General features: G+C 37.1%; 1 protein-coding gene across 1 annotated transcript in view; it reads left to right on the top strand.

Moving 5' to 3' along the window:
• WDR19 (WD repeat domain 19) overlaps positions 1 to 21,774 on the top strand; it is an 84,634-nt gene that overhangs the window by 12,270 nt on the left and 50,590 nt on the right. The window contains exons 6-14 of the mRNA XM_060012686.1: positions 2,101 to 2,216; positions 5,713 to 5,793; positions 6,963 to 7,075; positions 7,348 to 7,521; positions 12,296 to 12,366; positions 12,827 to 12,999; positions 13,083 to 13,197; positions 14,063 to 14,169; positions 15,319 to 15,441. Coding sequence (XP_059868669.1) covers positions 2,101 to 2,216; positions 5,713 to 5,793; positions 6,963 to 7,075; positions 7,348 to 7,521; positions 12,296 to 12,366; positions 12,827 to 12,999; positions 13,083 to 13,197; positions 14,063 to 14,169; positions 15,319 to 15,441 — 1,073 coding nt within the window. The remainder of the gene's footprint in view (positions 1 to 2,100; positions 2,217 to 5,712; positions 5,794 to 6,962; positions 7,076 to 7,347; positions 7,522 to 12,295; positions 12,367 to 12,826; positions 13,000 to 13,082; positions 13,198 to 14,062; positions 14,170 to 15,318; positions 15,442 to 21,774) is intronic.

Here is a 21,774-nt window from a genome sequence, read left to right as displayed (position 1 = left end):
GAGCACTAGAAGAAAAGGAGAGATTTTCTTCTCCCTTTCTTGAGTATAGAAAGAAGTTTGTCTTTGGCATCTTTCCACCTCTCTTTATGTACTCCTTTTTTCCCTTCTAACACCCATTACTTCCGACACTCAGTTCCAGTGTACCACTTAAGCCACTTAATCTATGATCAGCAAAATCTCCTATATCCCAGTCTCTTCTCTGAATGTTCCCTTCACTTTTGTGCTCTGGTCTTCTGATTTGAAATACTACCTCTATAGTCCCACATTTATCTCTTCCAAACTCTAGACTCATACATCCAGCTGCTTACTCAACATCTCCAATGAGATTTCTAGTAAACACTTCAAATTTAATACCACCAAAACCAATAGTTTTCCCTCTCATTGATGGCATTTCATCCTTTTAGATATTTAAGCCTAACCTTACCATCATCCTTGACCCTTATCTTTCTCCTACGTTCCATACCTAATTTGCCAGAAAATCTAGTAGGATCTATCTCCAAATATCTCCAGAATCAAGACTGTTCTCATCACCTCTACTGCTGCCACCATGGTGTGGGGCTCAGACATCTTTGACCTGAATTTCTGGAATATCTTAACTGGTCTCCCTGCTTCAGATCTTGCCCTGCTATAGAATATCCTCAGCCCAGAGGCCACGGTGAGCCTTCTGCTCGGAACTCTCCAGTGGCTCTCCATGTCACCCAGGGTCAAAGTCCTCACTATGGCCAGCCAAGCCCTCTGTGACCTGGCCCTTGGCGACTCTCTGACTTCATCTCTTACCCATCTTCCGGGACTTCACAGCTATACTCTCCTCCTACCTGAGCCTCTAACACACTCTGGCACACTCTGGCCTCAGGGTCTACTCACTTAACGACTATTTATTTAGAGCCTGCCTTCTGCATACATACTGTATTAAGTTCTGTATGGGGTACATGAATAAAATAAACATGATCTCTGTCTCAATAACAGCTAAAATAGCTAACATTTATATGGCATTTCCTATATGCCTGGCACTCTTCTAAGTGCTTTAACTCGTTTGATCCTCAACCCCTATGAAAGAGCTCCTACTATTATCCCCAATTTTTGGATGATGTGACTAAGGAATAGAAAGGTTAAGTCACTTACCCATGGTTTTGCAGTAAGTGGTGGAGCCACTTATTCAAAATAGGCAGTTTGCCTCCAGAATCTGTATACTTAATTAACCTTGGGGCTCTTGAGTATTTATCTATCCCAGGACCTTCAACAAATGCCCTCAGTGTCAAGCATGCAATTTCCACTCCAAAATGTGGTTTTTGCACTGTCTGGATTGCTCAATAAAAAAACGTCCTGATACTTAGTGGCTCTAATATCCCTCACTAGCTAAATGAGTCAATTCTTTTTTTTTTTTTTTTTTTTGCGGTACGTGGGCCTCTCACTGTTGTGGCTTCTCCCATTGCAGAGCACAAGCTCCAGACGCACAGGCTCAGCGGCCATGGCTCATGGGCCCAGCCGCTCTGCAGCATGTGGGATCTGCCCAGACCAGGGCATGAACCCGTGTCCCCTGCGTCAGCAGGCGGACTCTCAACCACTGTGCCACCTAAATGAGTCAATTCTTAACACAAGTCTCACTAAGGTGCATTCATATTTGTACCTCAGTGTTAATCATGAATCATTGTATGTCCTTTAGTTATATATGAAGGGTCAAAACTGTGATGTTGAATCTGCTTATGCTAAGGGTCTCCCACACTGTGAAGCTGAATATAGTAGAGATAGCTTCAGTGCTTTGAGATTTAAGCACATTTTGTGCTTAAGACATTAATGTGATAGGTTTGGTTATATGGTAAACAAACTTGTCAAGGGGTGGAATGTCTTTTTTATGTTAGGACCTATGCTCATATGCACATAAAAAATTGGAAAACATGATTGCCCTCATATGCCTTTATCTTGATTTACAACTTGGTAATAAACTGTTTTAAATAAGGTTGCTTAGACACTAACTGCTTTGATGAGATTTTAAATTTCTTGTCTGTTTAATTTCCATAGTATATTACCTAAACTTTCAGATTAACATCATGGATATCTAAAAATTTTTTTGAGAAATCAATATGTACATCTCTTTTTCAGGAAAGCATACTAAGAGAATCACATGTGGATGTTGGAATGCAGAAAACATGCTTGCTTTAGGTGGTGAAGATAAAATGATTACAGTTAGTAATCAAGAAGGTGACACAATAAGACAGGTAATACAGTAACATCTCTTTGGTCTGCTATATTCAAATTTTCTTCCAAAACAAAGTTTGTCTATCAAACAGATCTATAAAATTTTAAAATCTCTATGTGAGATATGTATACAATAACTTCACATTCTAAACATCAATTTTTTTTAATGTATTAGGACATTTTTCTTTAATATGAATACTTTATCCAAATATCCTCCTTTGTACATTTCCCATTGGCTAGTTATTAGCATGGATTATCGGCTCTGTGGTTATAGTCAAACAGTATATTTGTGAAATAACTCTTATTTTATATATGTATTTTATGGCGTAAATGTTAACAACTGCACTCAGAGTCAGGTAATGTAACCAACTGCCTGATTCTAAAACCCACTCCTTTAGCTGATATGTTAAATTGCTTCCAAACTAATTCTAATTAAATTTAATTTTAGGATTAGATTTTACTGATGTTCAAATTTCCCAAGATTGATTAGATCTTCAGAGGCTCCTCTCAAGGGAATTTGTATTACCCATAGCTATAGAAGCTCACCAGTGGCATTCACTTTGGATGACTTGGCTTATGATTTATTACTTCTAGAGCAATATTGACGTGCTTTGAATACCTGCTAGTTACATGGCACTGTGCTATGTACTATAGAAGAAATATGAAATATGACTACAGAAGAAATAAGAAATATGGCCCTATATTAACTATCTATTGCTACATAATAAATTACTCCCAAAACTTAGCAGTTTAAAACAAAAAACATTGCTTTGCAGTTTTTGTGGATGAGGAATCCAGCTGCAGCTAAGCTGGGTGCTTCTGCCTCAGGGGTCTCTCATGAGGCTGCAACCATTTTATCAGTCTGAACTGCAGTCTTATCTGAAGGCCTGACTGGGGACCACAACAAAGCAGCTGGCAAGAGAGTGAGAATAGTCATTCAAGACTTAAGCTGCAATCGTTAATAAATAACCTGATCTCAAAATTATTTTTGCTGTATTCTGTTCTCTAGAGGTGAGTCACTAGGCCCAGCCTACACTGAGGGGCCGGGATGGGGATTACACAAAGGCATGAACACCAGGAGGTGAGGATCGTTCCAGACCATCTTAGAGGCTGCCCACCATAGGCCCCCTACTCTCAAGAAGAGAAAACTAATCATGATAAAACATATATCATCTTATATGATTATCAAATTGTGTGATATAGCTTACAAGTCCTATAACATTTGTGAGATAGAGGAGATAAATGAAAGTTGGATTGTGAATCTGTAAGAGAAAAGATGATCTAAATCAGTCAGGGTATAGGCTAAACTATTGTAACAACAAGACCCAAAATTACAAGGACTCTAAGAATATGGTAGTTTGAGTGGTTTTTCCTCTTTTTTTTCTCATAAAACAGAGAGGGGTAAGCGTGTCATCTATGTATCTCTGCTTCTCAAGGTTGTATAAATTCCCCCTTCCTTCCTTCCCCTCCCTTCCTTCCATCTTATTGTTCTGCCATTTTCTAGGGTGTTTTGCCCTCATGTACATGGTTAAAGCAAGCATACCAGCACCTCATTTCAGCCCCAGGCAAGGAAAAAAGAGAAGTGGAGTGCAAGAAATTTGTGAACGACCTAATCTGGAAGATGCAATCATAATTTCCATTCATATCATATGACCAGAACCTAGTTATATGGTCACACCTTGCTGCTGCCAGGGAAGCTGCAAATTTAGTCTACCTAGGTGATCATGTGCCCTGCTAAAACTTGTTTTAATGGGTATTATAAGACATTTAGCAGTTGCTGTCATTCACTCCAAGCAGAACAGAACAAAGATAAGAGGAAAAACTTATTACAGCTTGTTCATGGCTTATTCCAGACTGGACTGACTGAAGATTTGGACTTTGAGAATTTATAGAAGATAAGTCTGAAGAAGAAAGTTGGTTCTTGTATCTGGAAAGCTTTGAAAGTGAGATAGAAGTAACTCAATCATGTTGAGCAGACCATAGCATGATTACAGTGGTTCTTAAGGAAGGTTAATATGACATTACAATAGAGATGTTAAAATATATATATATATATATATATATATATATATATAGCATTACTGTAAAAAATAGTTTCTAGAAACCTTGTAATTTTGGTCCATCTATGTTGGAGTCCTTTAGAATTAGAATGCTACAGGTCCCCCCTCTTGTATCCATATCACACATCATCAGTAGATATTGGCATTTTTTTTCTTCACTGAATCAAGACCTTAGAATACTTTTCCACACATAACATCCAAGGAAGCCACTACCACTGAGCCATTATAAACATACAAGACAACTATTTCCCATTTTTAATCCCCAAGAAGTATGCTTCCAGAATTTGGCATACTACTTAAGTTATGATGCAGTAAACAAAACATACGTTATAAGTATTGTTTTGTCTGGTATTTTCTCTGCGTTGCTTTGACTTGGCTATTCTGCAGAGCACTCCATTGTAACTTGTGTGGATTTATCTTTATTTATCCTGCTGAGGACTTGTCTTGCTTCCTGAATCTGAAGATTGCTGTCTTTCATCAATCCTGGAAAGTTCTTAGTCATTATCTCTTTGAAATTCACCTCTCGCCCTTTCTATTCTGTCTTTCCAGAGCAACTGTTAGACATATGTTGGATCTTCTTACATCTCTTGATCTCTCTTTCATAGTTTCTTTTTGTCACTCTTTGCAATCTTCAGGATAATTTCCTCAAATCAGTTAACTTATTCTTTCTTCAAATTTGTCTAATCTTCTGTCCATCCCATTGAGTCTTTATTTTAATGGCTCTACTTTTTATTTGTAGAAGGTACTTTGTAGTTCTTTTTAAAATCTGCCTGGACTTTTAAAGAAAGTGTTGTCTTTTCTTATATTTATGAGTCCTTTTATGTTTTTAGCCATTTAAATGTATTTATGATATCTTTCTGATAATTCTGTTCTTTTTAGATCTGGTGACTCTTCCTCTTGATCCATTGTTTGTTTCTGAGTTTTCTCATTTTGAATTGTGAGCTCATCTCCAGCAGGGCTTGACTGTGGAAGTTTTTTGCAGCCTTTGAAGAGGATTTAGATTCGTTTTGGCCAAACACTGCAGGGAGTTTCTAGACCACTCAAAGTATAACTTTGGACCTTAGACCACAATGAGCATAGGAGGGAAAGTCTTTGATTTTAAAAGAATTTTTTCTGACCCAAAGCCCAGCTTGAGCCAAATGGGCTTCCTTATCGTCTCCCTTTACCAGCTGCTGCTCTGGATATCTGCAGCATCAGTTTCTGCACACACTTTGGTTTTCAATTTGATCTTTGCTTATGGTCCCTGGAAATCTCCTAACCTTCTTTCAAGCTTATCTTAGCCATTTAATAAGATATGTGTTCAGTTTCATCCAGAATTTCTAGAAGTTTGTAGCAGTAGGATTTTCAGGCTGTTAGTCCAACCTGTAACAGAAATGAAAGCAAGTTACCTGTTTTAGTAATAGAATGAATTTGAGTTTGGGGTTTATTCATAGTGATAGTATTTTCACCCTTGCAGACACCAGTGAGAGCAGAGCCTAGCAACATGCAGTTTTCCATGATGAAGACTGATGACCGAACCTCCACTGCTGAAAGCACGGTAAGAGTTCTAAATCAAATCCAGGCCCAAATTATTTTGGTAATTTTTTAGGATATTCTGTCTCCTTTTCTAGTATGGTTCAGAATCTATAGTGATAAATAAATTATAGTCCTTCACTTATTAAACCAGTGCAGGCCCCAGTTTCTCAGGCCTAAATGTTTTTTCTGCTGCCACCTAATATCACAGCAAGTGAGGACAGTTTCCTGTTACACTTGCTGCTCTTCTTGTTCTTATGGTAGCAACAACAGTGGGGGCACCTTGAAAAGCAAGAGTATTGATTTTTCTCTTTTTTTTAATTTTCACTCTATCAGATGTGGGGACCAGAGCTCTGGAAATTACAGTTTTATTTTTTTAATACCTTAGATTGTTTTCCCTGCCACATTTTAACATTCTGAAATCCAGATGATTTTCACAGTCAACAAGAATATGTTTAATGAAGTAATGTTCCTTTATTTCTCAAGAAGCTATTATTAAAATGATAATAACTCCTAACTGGTAGCATCTTAGAATCAAGGAAATATATCAAAGTGTTTCTCTTTACATATATATATCCATTACCCTTAATGAGCCCAAATAAGTAATGCACTCTTTTCTCTCCCCAACACAGTTAGACCCTCAACTGAGAATTATAGTTAAGTACCAACTTGTAACAGCGGGATAGTAGTCTAGCCACACTGACCAGTGCCCTGCTGGTGATGGGAAGAGTGATGATATAAAAAGCCGAGCTAGATTATCCACACAGGTGTGGACCTGTAATCCCAGATAGCCCCAAATCAAAATCAGACAGCCTTAGGATAGAAGACTCTCTATACTCTGGATATGAATTCAGTTTCAATGGAACTATGTCAGACCTACCTTCCTTTACTGCACAGGACTCATATTAGAGGTACAGAGAATTGTAAAAGGTTATTCCATCGAGCTATTTTAGTGTACTTCCAAGGGTGTATTGCATATATGTGAAGCCAAGGATCCTTTCCAGACTGTATATTAGTAAAATGTTACAAATGTTTTGAATTAGTCACATTGTTACCTTACTAATTATAACATTTAACATGCTAAATTTGGCTCATTGTTTTTCTAAATTAGGTTTATGCTCTTTGGATTTGCTTATTAGTCTTTTCATGAAGTGCTGAGTAATTCATTTCATAATCTCTTTTCTTTTCTGGCAGATAAGTGTAGTGGTTGGCAAGAAAACTTTGTTTCTTTTTAATCTGAATGAACCAGACAGCCCAATTGATCTGGAGTTTCAGCAGCGCTATGGCAACATTGTCTGCTATAGTTGGTATGTACAAAAGCTCATTACAGAAGGATACCCCTGTGTTTTCCCTTACTAATTATATTTAATTTTTGTCTGTAGCATTTTCACTTCTCTATGTAATATTTTCTGGATTATAGTCTATGATTTATTATGTGGAACTACCTAGCATATTATCTGACAAATAGGCCCTTGATAAATTATATTCTCTAATTCCTTAGTTTTAAGGTATTTGCTTATTTACTGTATTGCAAATGATAATCTTCCTTTTTACTGTATTATTGCCTTCGTTGCTATAGGTATGGTGATGGCTACATCTTGATTGGTTTTTCACGTGGAATTTTTGTGGTCATTTCCACTCATATTCGAGAGATCGGTCAAGAGATATTTCAGGCTCGTGACCATAAAGATAGTCTAACCAGTATTGCAGTATCACAGACCCTTAACAAAGCTGCTACATGTGGTGATAACTGGTAAGTTATATTCACATATTCCCAGGAAAGCTTATATAAGGAATATTCAAGAGATTCAACAAGACATTGTTAACTAATGTGAATCTGTCAACCATAGTTGCACTGTTAAAATACGTTTGCAATTGAAAATTCCTAACATGCCTTTACCTCTGCCTTTAACACTCGGGGTAATACCTAAAATACTAAATGCGTACTAAATACAGAACCTAAAATGGAGTATGCTTGAAAATAATCTTAAAAATAAAATAGGCACTTCTGGGTAACATGGAGTAAGCACACTCCACCCTGTCACTCTCACTGAATACAGCCATAAAACCTGAACAGAATCCATGGAACAGCTATTTAAGGACTCTGAAAAGTAAACAGTAGCAGGCAGATTGGAGAAGAAGGCCGGCGTCTGAAATATCACTGAGCCAGCCGTGAGTCTCCCATTTGTCTTCCGGTCTCTCTCAGCCAGGACTCAAGGCAGCCTGAAGCCTGGACCCTGGATGTAAGCACTGGGCAGAGAGAGAGAACTCTGAGAGAAGCCCTTTAGTTCTGGCTCAAGTTGCAGGAAAGAGAACTCCTAACACTCAGAGAAAGTTGGGGAAATCCCCCAATTTTCTTTTTTTTTTCTTTCTTCTCTCATGCCCCAGCCACCAAGCAGTCTCACCATGGGAGTGACAGAAAGGACCCACAGGCACCTAAAACTCTGATGGAGGGTAACCTTCCTCTCCAATTGGAGGAGCTGTGGTCCCGAGAAGGTGGGGCATACCCTTGTTATTTATTTTTCTCTCTGTCCTCTCACTACTTGGCTGCAGGCACAGTTGTAGGAGGTACAAGGCAGAGGAGAGCAACTAGAGCCCCAGATTTCCTGCTGGAAGACCAAAAAGGGGAGCCCTAGGGAACCAGAATATACCAGGGAGGTCCTGGAGAAGGAGAAACTCTGGAAAGCAACCTGTGAAGATATTTATGAACTCCCAGGTTCATCCCTGAGCTGTGTGTGTGTATCACATCCTAAACACATACCAAAGACTTTGACAACTGAAATAAGGGATAGATCATAGCCCATGACCTATACTGGCCAAAGAGTAGGGCATACAGGGACATATCCGAGTACCACTACAAAGGCTTTGGAAGTGGAACTGACATTGAAATCATAACCCACAGAAGGCTGGTTAAAATGTGTGGCCTGAACCCAACTGGGCTGATTGCCTGCTTAAAAAAAGAAAAAAAAAAATTAACCTTCTCTGTGGGATTTAAACAAGACAGAGTCTCCTAACATAATATTCAGAATGTCCAGAGTATAACCCCAAATTACTTGACATATGAAGAATCAGGAAAATTTCAACTCACTTGAGAAATGGCAATCAAAAGACACCAATGCCAAGATGATGCACATAGCAGCTATTATAAAAATGCTCCAAGAAGTAAGGGCTAGCATTCTCAAAACACATGGGAACAGTCTCAGGAAAGAAATAGAGCCTATAAAGAACCAAATGGAAATTCTAGGACTGAAAAAATAATATTAATGCAGTGTATGTAATACCAGCATGGAAATCACAGAGTAAAAGAGTTGGTGAAGTTGAAGGTAGAGCAATAGAAATATCCATTCAGACCCAGAGGAAAAAAAGATTGGAAAAGAGAAAAATGAGCAGAGCCTCAGGGACCTGTGAAACTACCAAAAGTCTAACACTTTTGTCTTAAGAATCTCAGAAATAATGGCCAGAAACTCTCACATTTGGCAAAAGACATAAACCTATATATTATATAAGCTCAGCAAACCCCAAAAGGGTAAATCCAAAGAAATCTAGGCCCAGACACATCATAATCAAACTGCTAAAAGTTAAAGGCAAAGAAAAGATTTTGAAAACAGCCAGAGAACATTTTGAATGACAGCAGATTTCTCACCATAAACCATAGAGGCCAGAAGGAAACTCACAACATTCTTAAAGTGCTGAAAGAAAAGAATTGTTAACGAAACCTCTCTCTATATCCAGTAAAAATATCCATCAGTAATGAAGATGAAATAAAGACATCCTCAGATGAAGGAGAATGAAGAGAATTTACTGCCCGTGGACCTCCTCTAAAAGAATTGCTGAAGGAAGTTCTTCAGATAGAAGAAAACAGATGACAAGGAAATTTGGAACATCAAGAATAAAAGAAAAGCAACAGTAATGGTAAATAGCTGGGTAGGTCTCCAGGCAGGGGAGGCTGTTGGTCACAAGGACTGTTGGTGAAGTCACATAAGGAACTTATATTTGCTTGTGACTGTGGGCTGCTATGTAGGGCATGCATGTGCAGGAAGGACTAGTGTTAGTTTAAGGTCCCTGCAAGCCACGTGGCCAAAGTAGATGCCAAGGCAGCTACATCATGGTGTAGCTTAGCTAAACTCTCAACAGACTTGGACTGTGTTGTAAACCAACCAGACCTAGCAGCCATCTACAGAACACTCCACCCAACCACAACAGAATACACATTTTTTCCAAGCACCCATGGAACATTCACCAAGGTAGACCATATCCTGGACCATGAAACAAACCTCAGCAAATTGAAATTGAAATCATACAAAATGTGTTCTCTAACCATCATGTAATCATGCTTGAAATCAGTAGCAGAAAGACAACAAGAAATTCTCTAAACGCTTGGAAAGTAGACAGCCTACTTCCAAATAACTCTTGGGTCAAAGAGTAAATCTCAAAGCAAATTAAAAAATACATAGAACTTAGTGAAAATGGAAATGCAACATATCAAAATATATGAGAGTCAGCTAAAGCATTTCTGAGAAGAAAATTTATAGTATAAATTCATAAACAGGAAAGAAAAGATTTCAAATCAATTAGCTAAGTTCCTACCTCAAGAAACTAGAAAAAGAAGAGCAAAATAGGCCCAGAGAAGAAGGAAGAAAGTAAGAAAGAGCAGAAATTGAAAATTAAAAAGTAGGAAAAAAATTAATTAAAAAGCTAGAATTTTTGAAAAAAATTGATAAATCTCTAGCAAGGATGACAAAAATAGAAGACACAAATCACCAATATCAGGACTGAAATAGAGGTATCACTACAGACCTGAAAACCATTAAAAGGAGAAAGGAATACTACAAACAACTTTATACTCAGAAATTTGACAACTTAGAAGATAGGGAACACAACCCAATCAAAAAATGGGCGGAAGATCTAAATAAACATTTCTCTAAAGAAGACATGCAGATGGCCAAAAAGCACATGAAAAGATGCTCAACATCATTAATTATTAGAGAAATGCAAATCAAAACTATAATGGGGTATCACCTCATACCAGTCAGAATGGCCATCATCAAAAAAATCTACAAGCAATAAATGTTGGAGAGGGTGTGGAGAAAAGGGAACCCTCCTACACTGTTGGTCGAAAAGATACGTGCACCCCAATGTTCATTGCAGCATTATTTACAATGGCCAAGACATGGAAACAACCTAAATGTCCATCGACAGAGGAGTGGATAAAGAAGATGTGGTACATATATACAATAGAATATTACTCAGCCATAAAAAAAGAACAAAATAATGCCATTTGCAGCAATATGGATGGACCTAGAGATTGTCATATTCAGTGAATAAGTCAGACAGACAAATATCATATGATATTGCTTATATGTGGAAACTAAAAAAATGGTGCAAATAAACTTATTTACAAAACAGAAATAGTCACAAATGTAGAAAACAAACCTATGGTTACCGGGGGGGAAGGGAGGGAAGGGATAAATTGGGAGACTGGGATTGACATATACATACTACTATATATAAAATAGATAACTAATAAGGACCTACTGTATAGCATAGGGAACTCGACTCAATATTCTGTAATGACCTATATGGGAAAAGAACCTAAAAAAGAGTGGATATATGTACACACACACACAGACACACACACAGACACACACACACACACACACACATACACATACACACACACAGTACAAGTAAGACCAGGGACATCTGAATAAGATTCATGGGTTTTATCAATGTCAACATGCTGATTATGATATACTATAGTTTTTCAAGGTGTTACCATTGGGGAAAAAGGTAAAAGTTACACAGAATCTCTCTGTTACTTCTTACAACCACATGTGGACCTATAATTATATCAAAATTAAAAGTTTAATTAAATGAAAACATTTAATGTTTTAAATGAAAGGAAAAATATATAAGTGGGAAACAGTGGGAGGGAGGAAGGAAGGAGAGGGGAAGGGAGACAGGAAGAAAGAAATGTTGCAACCGTTGGGTCCCGACATCCTGCTACACAGCTTTCATTCGCATTAGCATACTTACTCTTCCCAATAACCCCATGAAGTAACATTATGCCTGCATTTTTCAGAGCTTTCCACCTAGGCCTTGTGATTCCAAATTGAATGCTCTTTCTATTATACGTCACTTCTTTTTGTAGGAAAGAACTCTTGGAGTGGGCGGGGCGGGGGGGAGGACACATTGCAAAGAGAAACCTGTTTCAGCTTGCAGCAATCAATACTGCTCAGGGGAATGTTTTCCTACTCAAACTTTTCTTCAGGATAACTTAAACCTCCTTGTTCCCTGAAGCTGTAGATTAGAGAACTAGGGCACAACCCTACCCCACAACTCAACAAACAAACAAAAATTTAAAGGATAAAATATAATTAAATGTAGAAAATTTAATATTTTCTTACCTTAACCCAGTGGATCCTCCTTCTTTTGAAGAGCACAGACCTGTTCCATAGCTTATAATTGTTTGTGAAGAAAAACAATTTAACTTAGCGGTCATATTTAAAGGACATTTTTTTTTTCAGCATTAAAATCCATGACTTGGCAGAATTAAAAGACATGTATGCTATAATCAACCTGGATGATGAAAATAAAGGTACTGATTTTTCTGTAGCAGAATGACATTTTATCATTTCGATTACAGAGAGTAATGTGTCACTGTATGGTTTGCATTAATTATAGAAGGAATAAAATTAACACCTTTCACTAGAGTTCCCTAAGATAGCCTCCTTATTTCAGTAATTATGTTGAGTCATACTCCTTGCCTAGAAGCATATAAGTCCACTTTGATTCAAAGATTTCTAGTGCATTTTATCCCAAATCCAGTTGCAAAAACTAAATTCTTACATACCTTCCCTTTGAGCCAGTGTTGAATGAATCAGGGCTCATGTCCATAAGCCAATCCATGATGAATGTCCTAGTCTAAATAAAGACTAAACTATTTTTAAAATTTGAAGATTTTTATGCTTCTGGCAGCTTAAGTGAGGAGAGTTGCTTGTTTGCCTGCAACAGTATCTCTGTTTTTGAATAATCCTTTATTATGTCCATTATTTCAGGGTTGGGCACCTTGTCCTGGACAGATGATGGTCAGTTGCTGGCACTGTCTACCCAGAGGGGATCGCTCCATGTTTTCCTGACCAAGCTCCCTGTCCTCGGGGATGCCTGCAGCACCAGGATTGCATATCTCACCTCCCTCCTTGAAGTCACCATAGCCAACCCTGTTGAAGGAGTATGAAAATGCTGTTACTTTTATTTATTAATAAAATCAAAACAGTTTCAACGGTTAACTACTGTTATTTTTCTCTATTATAGGAGCTACCAGTCACAGTTTCTGTGGATGTGGAACCGAACTTTGTAGCAGTAGGGCTTTATCATCTGGCTGTGGGAATGAATAATCGAGCTTGGTTTTATGTCCTTGGAGAGAACGGCAAGTCTAAATCCAGTTGTTTTCTTCCTAGCATATAATTTGTTTTTATTTGGGAAGCACTGATAGTTTCTTTTAAGACCAAGTCTTTCACTCCTTTTCTTCAGACATCCCTTTCTTAGCTTAAATGGTTTTGCAAATCTTTTAAAAAATTTGCATAATATTTGGAAAGGTTTTATTCTTTACCTTTGTTGTGAAGACACCATGGTATAGCGGGGCAGAGTGTGATCTTTAGAATTGGGCCCTGGGTTCAAATTCCCTTCTGCCCCTTTTAGCTGGGTGCCTGTAGACAAATTCTTTACCCCTCTGAGCCTTGGTTTACTTATCTGGAAAATGAGGATTCTTCTACTTATGAGGAAAATTAAATGACATAAAATGTGTGATCTGCTTTTGCACACGGTCTTTCTTAGGCACTTCTTGGTCTGGTGGGTACTTAGTAAATGTTGATTCCCTCCCCCACTTTATTCTTTGAAAAATGACCATTAGCATCTGAAGGGAGCCTTGCTTTTTCTTCCCCTCCTTCCTCCTCTCCACCCCTTTCCCCACTGGAGGTCAGATATCCCTCAGGAACAGAGCCAACCTGAGAATTATCCTTAGATGTTCTATTAAGCTTATTGTCACTAAGGTTTAATTTTTGGTTGTTTTGCATGTGATTTTATTTTACATTACTTTGTTTCGTGTGAACCACTATGAAATTCCTGAAGGCAAATTTATATGGCAACTAAGATTTTCTTTAGAATGGCTAAAATAAAAATTTTAGGTTCGGAATATTCTTGCAAAGGCACACGTTTAAAACTTATTTGCAAATCATTAATTAGATCATTTTATTTATATTTTAATGTGTTTGGTTTTGTTTTAATTGCTGCAGCTGTTAAAAAATTGAAAGATGTGGAGTATCTGGGGACAGTAGCCAGCGTTTGCCTTCATTCTGACTATGCAGCTGCACTTTTTGAAGGCAAAGTCCAGTTACATTTGGTAAGTATAATTTTGATGTCCTGAGGCCTGCTCAGGTAAGTGATGAACAGCCTAATGTTTTATTATCAAGAACTTTGGTCAAGAAGCGACCATATGCTTTGTGACCACCTAGAGGGGTGGGATAGGGAGGATTGGAGGGAGCACAAGAGGGAGGGGATATGGGGATAAATGTATATGTACAGCTGATTCACTTTGTTATACAGCAGAAACTAACACACCACTGTAAAGCAATGATACTCCAATAAAGATGTTAAAAAAAACAAACAAAAAACAGCATTAGGGTAAAAACTAGGAAATCTGAATAACGTATGGAGTTATGTTATAAATGATGTATCGATATTCGTTATTATTTGTAATAAACGTACCATACTCATGTAACGTGTCAATGATAGGGGAAACCAGGTGTGGGGTATATGAGAACTCTACCATCTTCACACCTTTTCTGAAAATCTAAAAGCATTCTAAAATAAAGATTTATTTTTAAAAAATAAAAAAAATAAAGAAGAACCATATAACAGACTAGCTAGAAACCCAGATGTGGATAAAGGATTAACAGAACTCCTTACCCTTCTGCACGAGCTGTTCAGTTGACTCCCAAGCTCTGTTCCCATGAAGCCTGACAGAGTTTCAGCTGTGCCACTCACAACATTGCTTATGGTAAAAATGACTGTGTAGACTGCATCTAGGAGGAACTATAAGTAAATTGTAAAAACTGATGGGAATGCCATACATCTGGCTTCCTGGAATGCACTGACCCATGTATTTGGGCATGTCACTTGTGGGGATCTTGAAACTGTGCCTGTTGAGTTGCTCAAGAGATATTGGCCCCTGAAATATGGGACTTCTCAACCAGGGCATCTCCCACATCTGTTTCTTGGCTCTTTGCTTCTGGGAAGCCAAAGAGACTAGCTACTAGACAATTGCAGAGCCTGCTGCGGAGACTATTCCCATTAAAAGGGATGTTTAATGCGCCCTGCTGGCAAGCTGGGTTCCTTCCTGATATCTTTCTGAGTAAACTGGTCTGTGATAGTTTGGTGAGTCTGAATGTTTAGCTGAACTTAAGAAAAAGACTCTCCCCTACCCCTTAGATGTTGCAAACCAGGTTTATTCAGATAAATCTATGATCCACTATTATTCTTTACCTTTTAGATAGAAAGTGAAATGTTGGATACTCAAGAAGAACGTGAGACTCGACTTTTCCCAGCAGTGGATGATAAATGCCGTATTTTATGTCATGCCTTAACTGGTGATTTCCTCATCTATGGTACAGATGTACGTATTGTCTTCCTTAATATAGGACATGGGGGAATTTCTCATTTTTACCTTGTAATTTGTTTATTATATATGTGTTTATATACATCTATTATATAGATATCATATGTGCAGTTACAAACATTATATACTTATGTAGCGCACATAGGTGGTGTGATTTGCCAGTGTCAAGTGCTTTTGTAACTATAGCAATTTTGATGGCACAACGGCTTTGGAGTCTGGACAATTTGGGCTCAGATACTAGCTCTCTTACTTGCTGCTTCCTGCTTGACACCTCCCAGCCTCATTTTCCTTATCTAGATGCTTTAAGGATTTAATTTGATGACAAATGTAAAACACGTCATTCAACTTTAGCTCTCCAGTGCCTACATTTAGTGGGCATTTAATTAAAATTACTTGAATATTGAGAATCCCACTTCAATTTTTTGTCTTTTGAACCACCAATACCCTGTACTCCTAAATATTACATTAGCCACATATACATAAAACATAGTTTAGTAATAGCATCTTATATTTGTAAAAAGTTTTCAGAGTTTTTCAAAGCATATCATACCTCTTACCTTGCTTAGCCTCTAGAAGAATTCAGTGAAGTTGGTCTAAAAAAAAAAAAGCATTGTTTTCCACATTAGAAAACAATTATTCATTGTTTCAAAGGTTCCATTTTCTCATACTGTTTTTTAAACCGAGCATATTTTAAAACATGCTTATTGCCAGAAGAGAGACTTTTTAAATTTAAGTTTGACCTAAAATAATGAGTCTTTGAGCTATATACACAAGTAGGGTAGGTTTCATGTATCAGGTAAAGTGGTAAATGATATGGTAAATAAGTAGTAAATATAGTCATAAATATATAAGCAGAAAAGTTTTAGAGATAAGGATACTGAAGATTGAGAAGTTAGTAAGTTTGTAGTAGAGGTGGACTTAACAAGCAATATTTTCTGATGGAAAATCTACTCTTCCCACTGTGCCACACAGCATTGTGAAGTAAGAACTCAAAGTGTAGTAATCTGCCAATAACGTAGCATTTATCTCTAGCTCAGTTTCTTTTTTTTATTGAGGTATAATTGACATATAACATTATATTAGTTTCAGGTGTGCAGCATAATGATTCGGTATTTGTACATATTGCAAAATGGTAACCCTCTAGTTAACATCCATCACCACACACAGTTACAAAATCTTTTTTTCCTATAAAATATCTCATTCTTGAGTGATTCTGAAAATATCGGGGTTTTTTAGCAGCTTTATTGAAGTATAATTGTTATATAATAAACCACACTATTGAAAGTCTATAATTTGATAAGTTTTGACATATGTATATCCTGTGAAAACACCATCAACTTAATCAAAATAGTGAACATATTCATCACCCCCAAAAGTTTTCTAATGACCCTTTATGATTCCGTCTTCCCATCCCTCCCCACTCAGTGCTTTCTGTCACTATAAATGAGTTTGTCTTTTCTAGAGTTGTATATAAATGGAATCATATAGTAGGCACTCCTTTTGTCTGGCTCAGTATAGTTATTTTGAGATTCATCCATGTTGGTGTGTGTGTCAATAGTTCATTCCTTTTTCTTGCTGGGTAGTATTCCACAGTATGCATATATCATAATTTGCTTATCCATGAACCTATGGATGGACATTGGTGTTACTTCCAGTTTGGAATATTTACAAATAAAGCTGCTATAAACAAATTTGTGTTCAAGTCTTTGTATAGACATATGCTTTCTTTTCTCTTGGATAAATGCCTAGAAGTAGAATGATATGTCATATAGCAAGTGTATGTTTAACCTTTTAAGAAACTGACAGACTCTTTTCTGAATTAATTGGTTGTACCATTTTACATTCCCATCAACAGTGTATGAGTGCTCCAATTCCTCTACATCCTCACACTTGATATGATCGGTCTTTTACATTTTAGCCGCTCTAATAAGTGTGTAGCGATACCTCATTATGATTTTAATTTGCATTTCACTAACGGACTAATGATGTAGAACATCTTTTCATATGCTTATTTGCTAGCTGTATATCTTTGGTGGAGTGTCCAAGTTCTTTGACCATTTCTTTTTTTTTTAAATTTATTTATTTATTTTTGGCAGCATTGGGTCTTTGTTGCTGCGCGCGGGCTTTCTGTAGTTGCATTGTGGTGCATGGGCTTCTTGTTGCAGAGCACAGGCTCTAGGCACGCAGGCTTCGGTAGTTGTTGCACATGGGCTCAGTAGTTGTAGCACACAGGCTTAGTTGCTCCGTGGCATGTGGGATCTTCTCAGACCAGGGCTTGAACCTGTGTGCCCTGCATTGGCAGGCGAATTCTTAACCACTGCGCCACCAGGGGAGCCCTTGACCATTTCTTAATTGGATTGTTCGTTTTCTTATTGAGCTTTGACGGTTCTTCACACATTTTGGATTCAAGTCCTTTATCGGATATGTGCTTCGCAAGTATTTTCCACCCAGTGCGTGAGTTGTCTTTTCAGTCTCTTAACAGTGTCTTTCAAAGAGGAGAATTAAAAAATTTTTGACCAGGTCCAGTTTATCAATTAATTTTTTTATAGGTTTTGCTTTGGGTGTCATATCGAAGAAATTTTTGCCTAACCCAAGGTCACAAAGTTTTTCTCTTATGTTTTCTTCTAGAAGCTTTCAACTTTTATGTTTTACATTGAGGTCTGTGATCCATTTTGAGTTAATTTTTGTTTATGCTGTGAGATATGGATCAAAGTATTGTAGGTTTTTTTCCCTGCATATAGCTATTTGGTTGTTCCAGCAACATTTGTTGAAAACACTATTATTCTGTTGAGTCGATTTTGTACTTTTGTCAAAAATCAATTGTCCATAAATGCACAGATCTTTTTCTGGACTCTCTGTTCATTCTCTTGATCTGTTTATTTGTCTTTACATCAGTATCACACTGTTTTGATTACTGTAGCTTTATAATAAGTCTTGAAATCAGGTGGTGTTAGCCCTCTAACTTTTGTGTTTCCTTTTCAAAGTTGTTTTGGCTATTCTCAGCTTTTTGTATTCCCAGTTAAATTTTACAATAAGTTTGTCCAGTTTTACAAAAAGCCTGCTGGTATTTTTATTGGGATCATTGTTGAACTTACAGATCAACTGCCATCGTAACAATATTGAGTCTTCCCACCAAGGAACAAGATATATATCTTCATTTATTTAGATTTTCTTTAATTTCTCTTAGCAGTGTTTTGGAGTTTTCTGTGTACAGGTCTTTCACATCTTGTTTCAGATTTATACCTAAGTATTTCGTATTTTGGGTACTCCTATACATGGTATTGCTTTTTTATTTCGATTTCTGATTATTCATTTCTAGCATATAGACATGCAACTGACTTTTGTATATTCATCTTGTATCCTGAAACCTAACTAAACTCACTAGTTCTAGTAGCGTTTTTTTGGTAGATTCCATTGGATTTTCCATATAGATGATCATGTTATCTGCTAATAAATATAGTTTTACTTCTTCCTTTTCAGTCTGCCTTCTATTCCAATATATTGTTGGATAGAAGCAATGAGAGTAGATGTCTTCGTCTTGTTCTTGACCATTAAGTATGATGTTAGCTGTAGGTCTTTTACAGATTCCTGTTATCAGGTTGAAGAAGTTTTCTTCTATTCCTAGTTTACTAAGAATTTCTGTGGATGTTGGATTTTATCAAATGCTTTTTCTCCATCTATCGAAATGATCACATGGGTTTTCTTTTTTAGTTTGTTTATAATTTGTGGATTATATTAATTAATTTTCTAGTGTTAAGCCAACCCAGCATTCCTGGGATAACCCCCGCTTGATCATGATATATTCTTCTTTTTATACATTGTTGAATTCATTTACTAAAGTTTTATTTCAAATCTTTATATCTACGTACATGAGGTACATTGGTCTGCTGTTTTCTTTTCCTATGATGCCTTTGTCTGATTTTAGTTTCAGGGTAATGATCATAGAATGAGTTAGTCATCTTCAATTTTCTGGAAGGGTTGATTAGAATTAGTGTTTTGTTTTGTTTTTTGTTTGTTTTTTGCTTAAATGTTTGAAAGAATGTGCCAGTGAAGCCTACTGGGTGATCAAGCAATTCCTAGCAGCAGTTGAGTAGTACCTGCTAGGTTTGCCTGCTGCACTTCCATAGATTCAGCTGGTAAGGAGGAAGCAGTCCCAAATAGATGTATACAGCAAAGGCAAGATCATGTTATTAGAGCTCCCCACATCCTTAGTGCCACAGGATAATACCAAACCGAAGGGGTCACATGCTCTTCTATGTCCTCTGTGGTGGAGGACTCAACTCTGCTACAACTAAGCAGTTTATACTCTGCAGCTATACACTAAGGAAGATGCATTGGACAATCCAAGATGAATTTGACATCATTGGAACCAGGGAAGCAGCTGAGAAATTCCTCATGGAAGTCTCCCACAAGACAGAGAGGTGGATGAGAAATGACTCAGTGACAGATTTTCACAAGAGTGCCCATCTCACCATGTTCCTTGTAAGATAACAGAGGATTCTGCCAAGACATGGGTCAGACTACAGTTGAGCCTTGACTCTGTGGCATTGCAAAGTAGCCAGGTGCCATGGTGGAGCTGTTTTCCTACGAAGCCTTCTAGGCCTGGAGTTTTTTTATGGGAAGGTTTTAAACTATAAATTTAATTCCTATAATCAATATCAAAATATTTGGGTTATCTGTTTTTTCCATGAGTGAGCTTTGGTAGTTTGTGTTTTTCAAGGAATTTGTCCATTTATCTAAATTATCAAATGTATAGGCATAAAATTATTCATAATATTCCCTATTATCCTTTTAAATATTTGTAGAATCTGTAGTAATATCACCTGTTTCTTTCCTGATTTGGGTAATTTGTGTCATTTTTCCTGATTGGTGTGCCTGGAGGTTTATCAGTTTTGTTTTATCAATCTTTTAGGAGAATACAACTTTTTTGTTTCATTGATTTTTCTCTGTTGTTTTCTGTTTTCTGTTTCATTGATTTCTGCTCTGATCTTTATTTCTTTTCTGCTGCTTATTTTGGCTTTAATTTGTTCTTTTTCTAGTTTCTTAAGATGGAAGCTGAGTTCATTGAGTTGAGACAATTCTTTTCTAATATACTCCCTTAGTGCTAGACATTTTCCCCTAAGTACTATCTTAGCAACATCCTGCAAATTCTGATATGTTGTGTTTTATTTTTATTCAGTTCAAAATGTTTTACAATTTCTCTTTTAATTTCTTCTCTGATTCATGGGTTATTTAGAAGTCCAGTGTTTAGTTTTCTAACAATCGAAATTCTACAGAGATCTTTCTGTTATTGGTTTCTGATTTAGTTCTGTTATGGTCAGTGAACATACTTTGTATGACTTGAATCCTTTTAAATTTGTGGGACTTAATTTATGGTACAGAGTGTGATCTATCTTGGTAAATGTTCTTGTGTATTTGGAAAGGATATGCTGTTCTAGAATGTCAGATCAAGGTGGTTGATGATGTTCAAGACTTCTGCAACTTTATATATACTTGTTCTGTCAGTTATTGAGAAAATGGTATTGAAAACTCAGATTACAATTGTGGATTTGTCTATTTCTCTTTGCAGTTCTGTCAATTTTTTTTTTATGTGTATTGAAGCTCTGTTATTAGGTACATAACCATTTAGGATGGTTATGTTCTCTTCATAAATTAGCCCCTTTATCATTTTGAAATGACCCTTTTTATCCCTGGCAATAGTCTTTGCTCTGGAATTGATTTTGCTTGATATTAATATAGCCATCCTAGTTTTTTAGAATGTTACCCTGGTATATATTTTTCCATTCTTTTATTTTTAACCATTTGTGTCTTTATATGTAAAATATTTTTCTTGTAGGCACCATATTAATTCTCACAATTTGACAAACTCTGCCTTTTAATTACAGTGTTTATTTTTTTATAAATTTATTTATTTATTTTTGGCTGTGTTGGGTCTTTGTTGCTGCACGTGGGCTTTCTCTAGCTGCAGCGAGTGGGGGCTATTCTTCGTTGCAGTGTGCGGGCTCCTCATTGCGGTGGCTTCTCTTGTTGCAGAGCATGGGCTCTAGGCGTGCGGGCTTCAGTATTTGTTGCACATGGGCTCAGTAGTTGTGGCTCGCGGGCCCTAGAACTGAGGCTCAGTAGTTGTGGCACATGGGATTAGTTGCACCACGGCATGTGGGATCTTCCTGGACCAGGGCTTGAACCCATGTCCCCTGCATTTGCAGGTGGATCCTTAACCACTGCGCCACCAGGGAAGTCCAATTATGTTGTTTAGACTTTTGAATTTAATGAGATTATCTCTGTGTTTAGGTTCGATCTACCATCTCACTATTTGTTTTCTATTTGTCC

This window comes from Delphinus delphis, chromosome 5 (genome assembly GCF_949987515.2).
Source record: "Delphinus delphis chromosome 5, mDelDel1.2, whole genome shotgun sequence".
Taxonomy (NCBI): Eukaryota; Metazoa; Chordata; class Mammalia; order Artiodactyla; family Delphinidae; genus Delphinus; species Delphinus delphis.
This window is presented reverse-complemented; position numbering and strand designations above follow the sequence as displayed.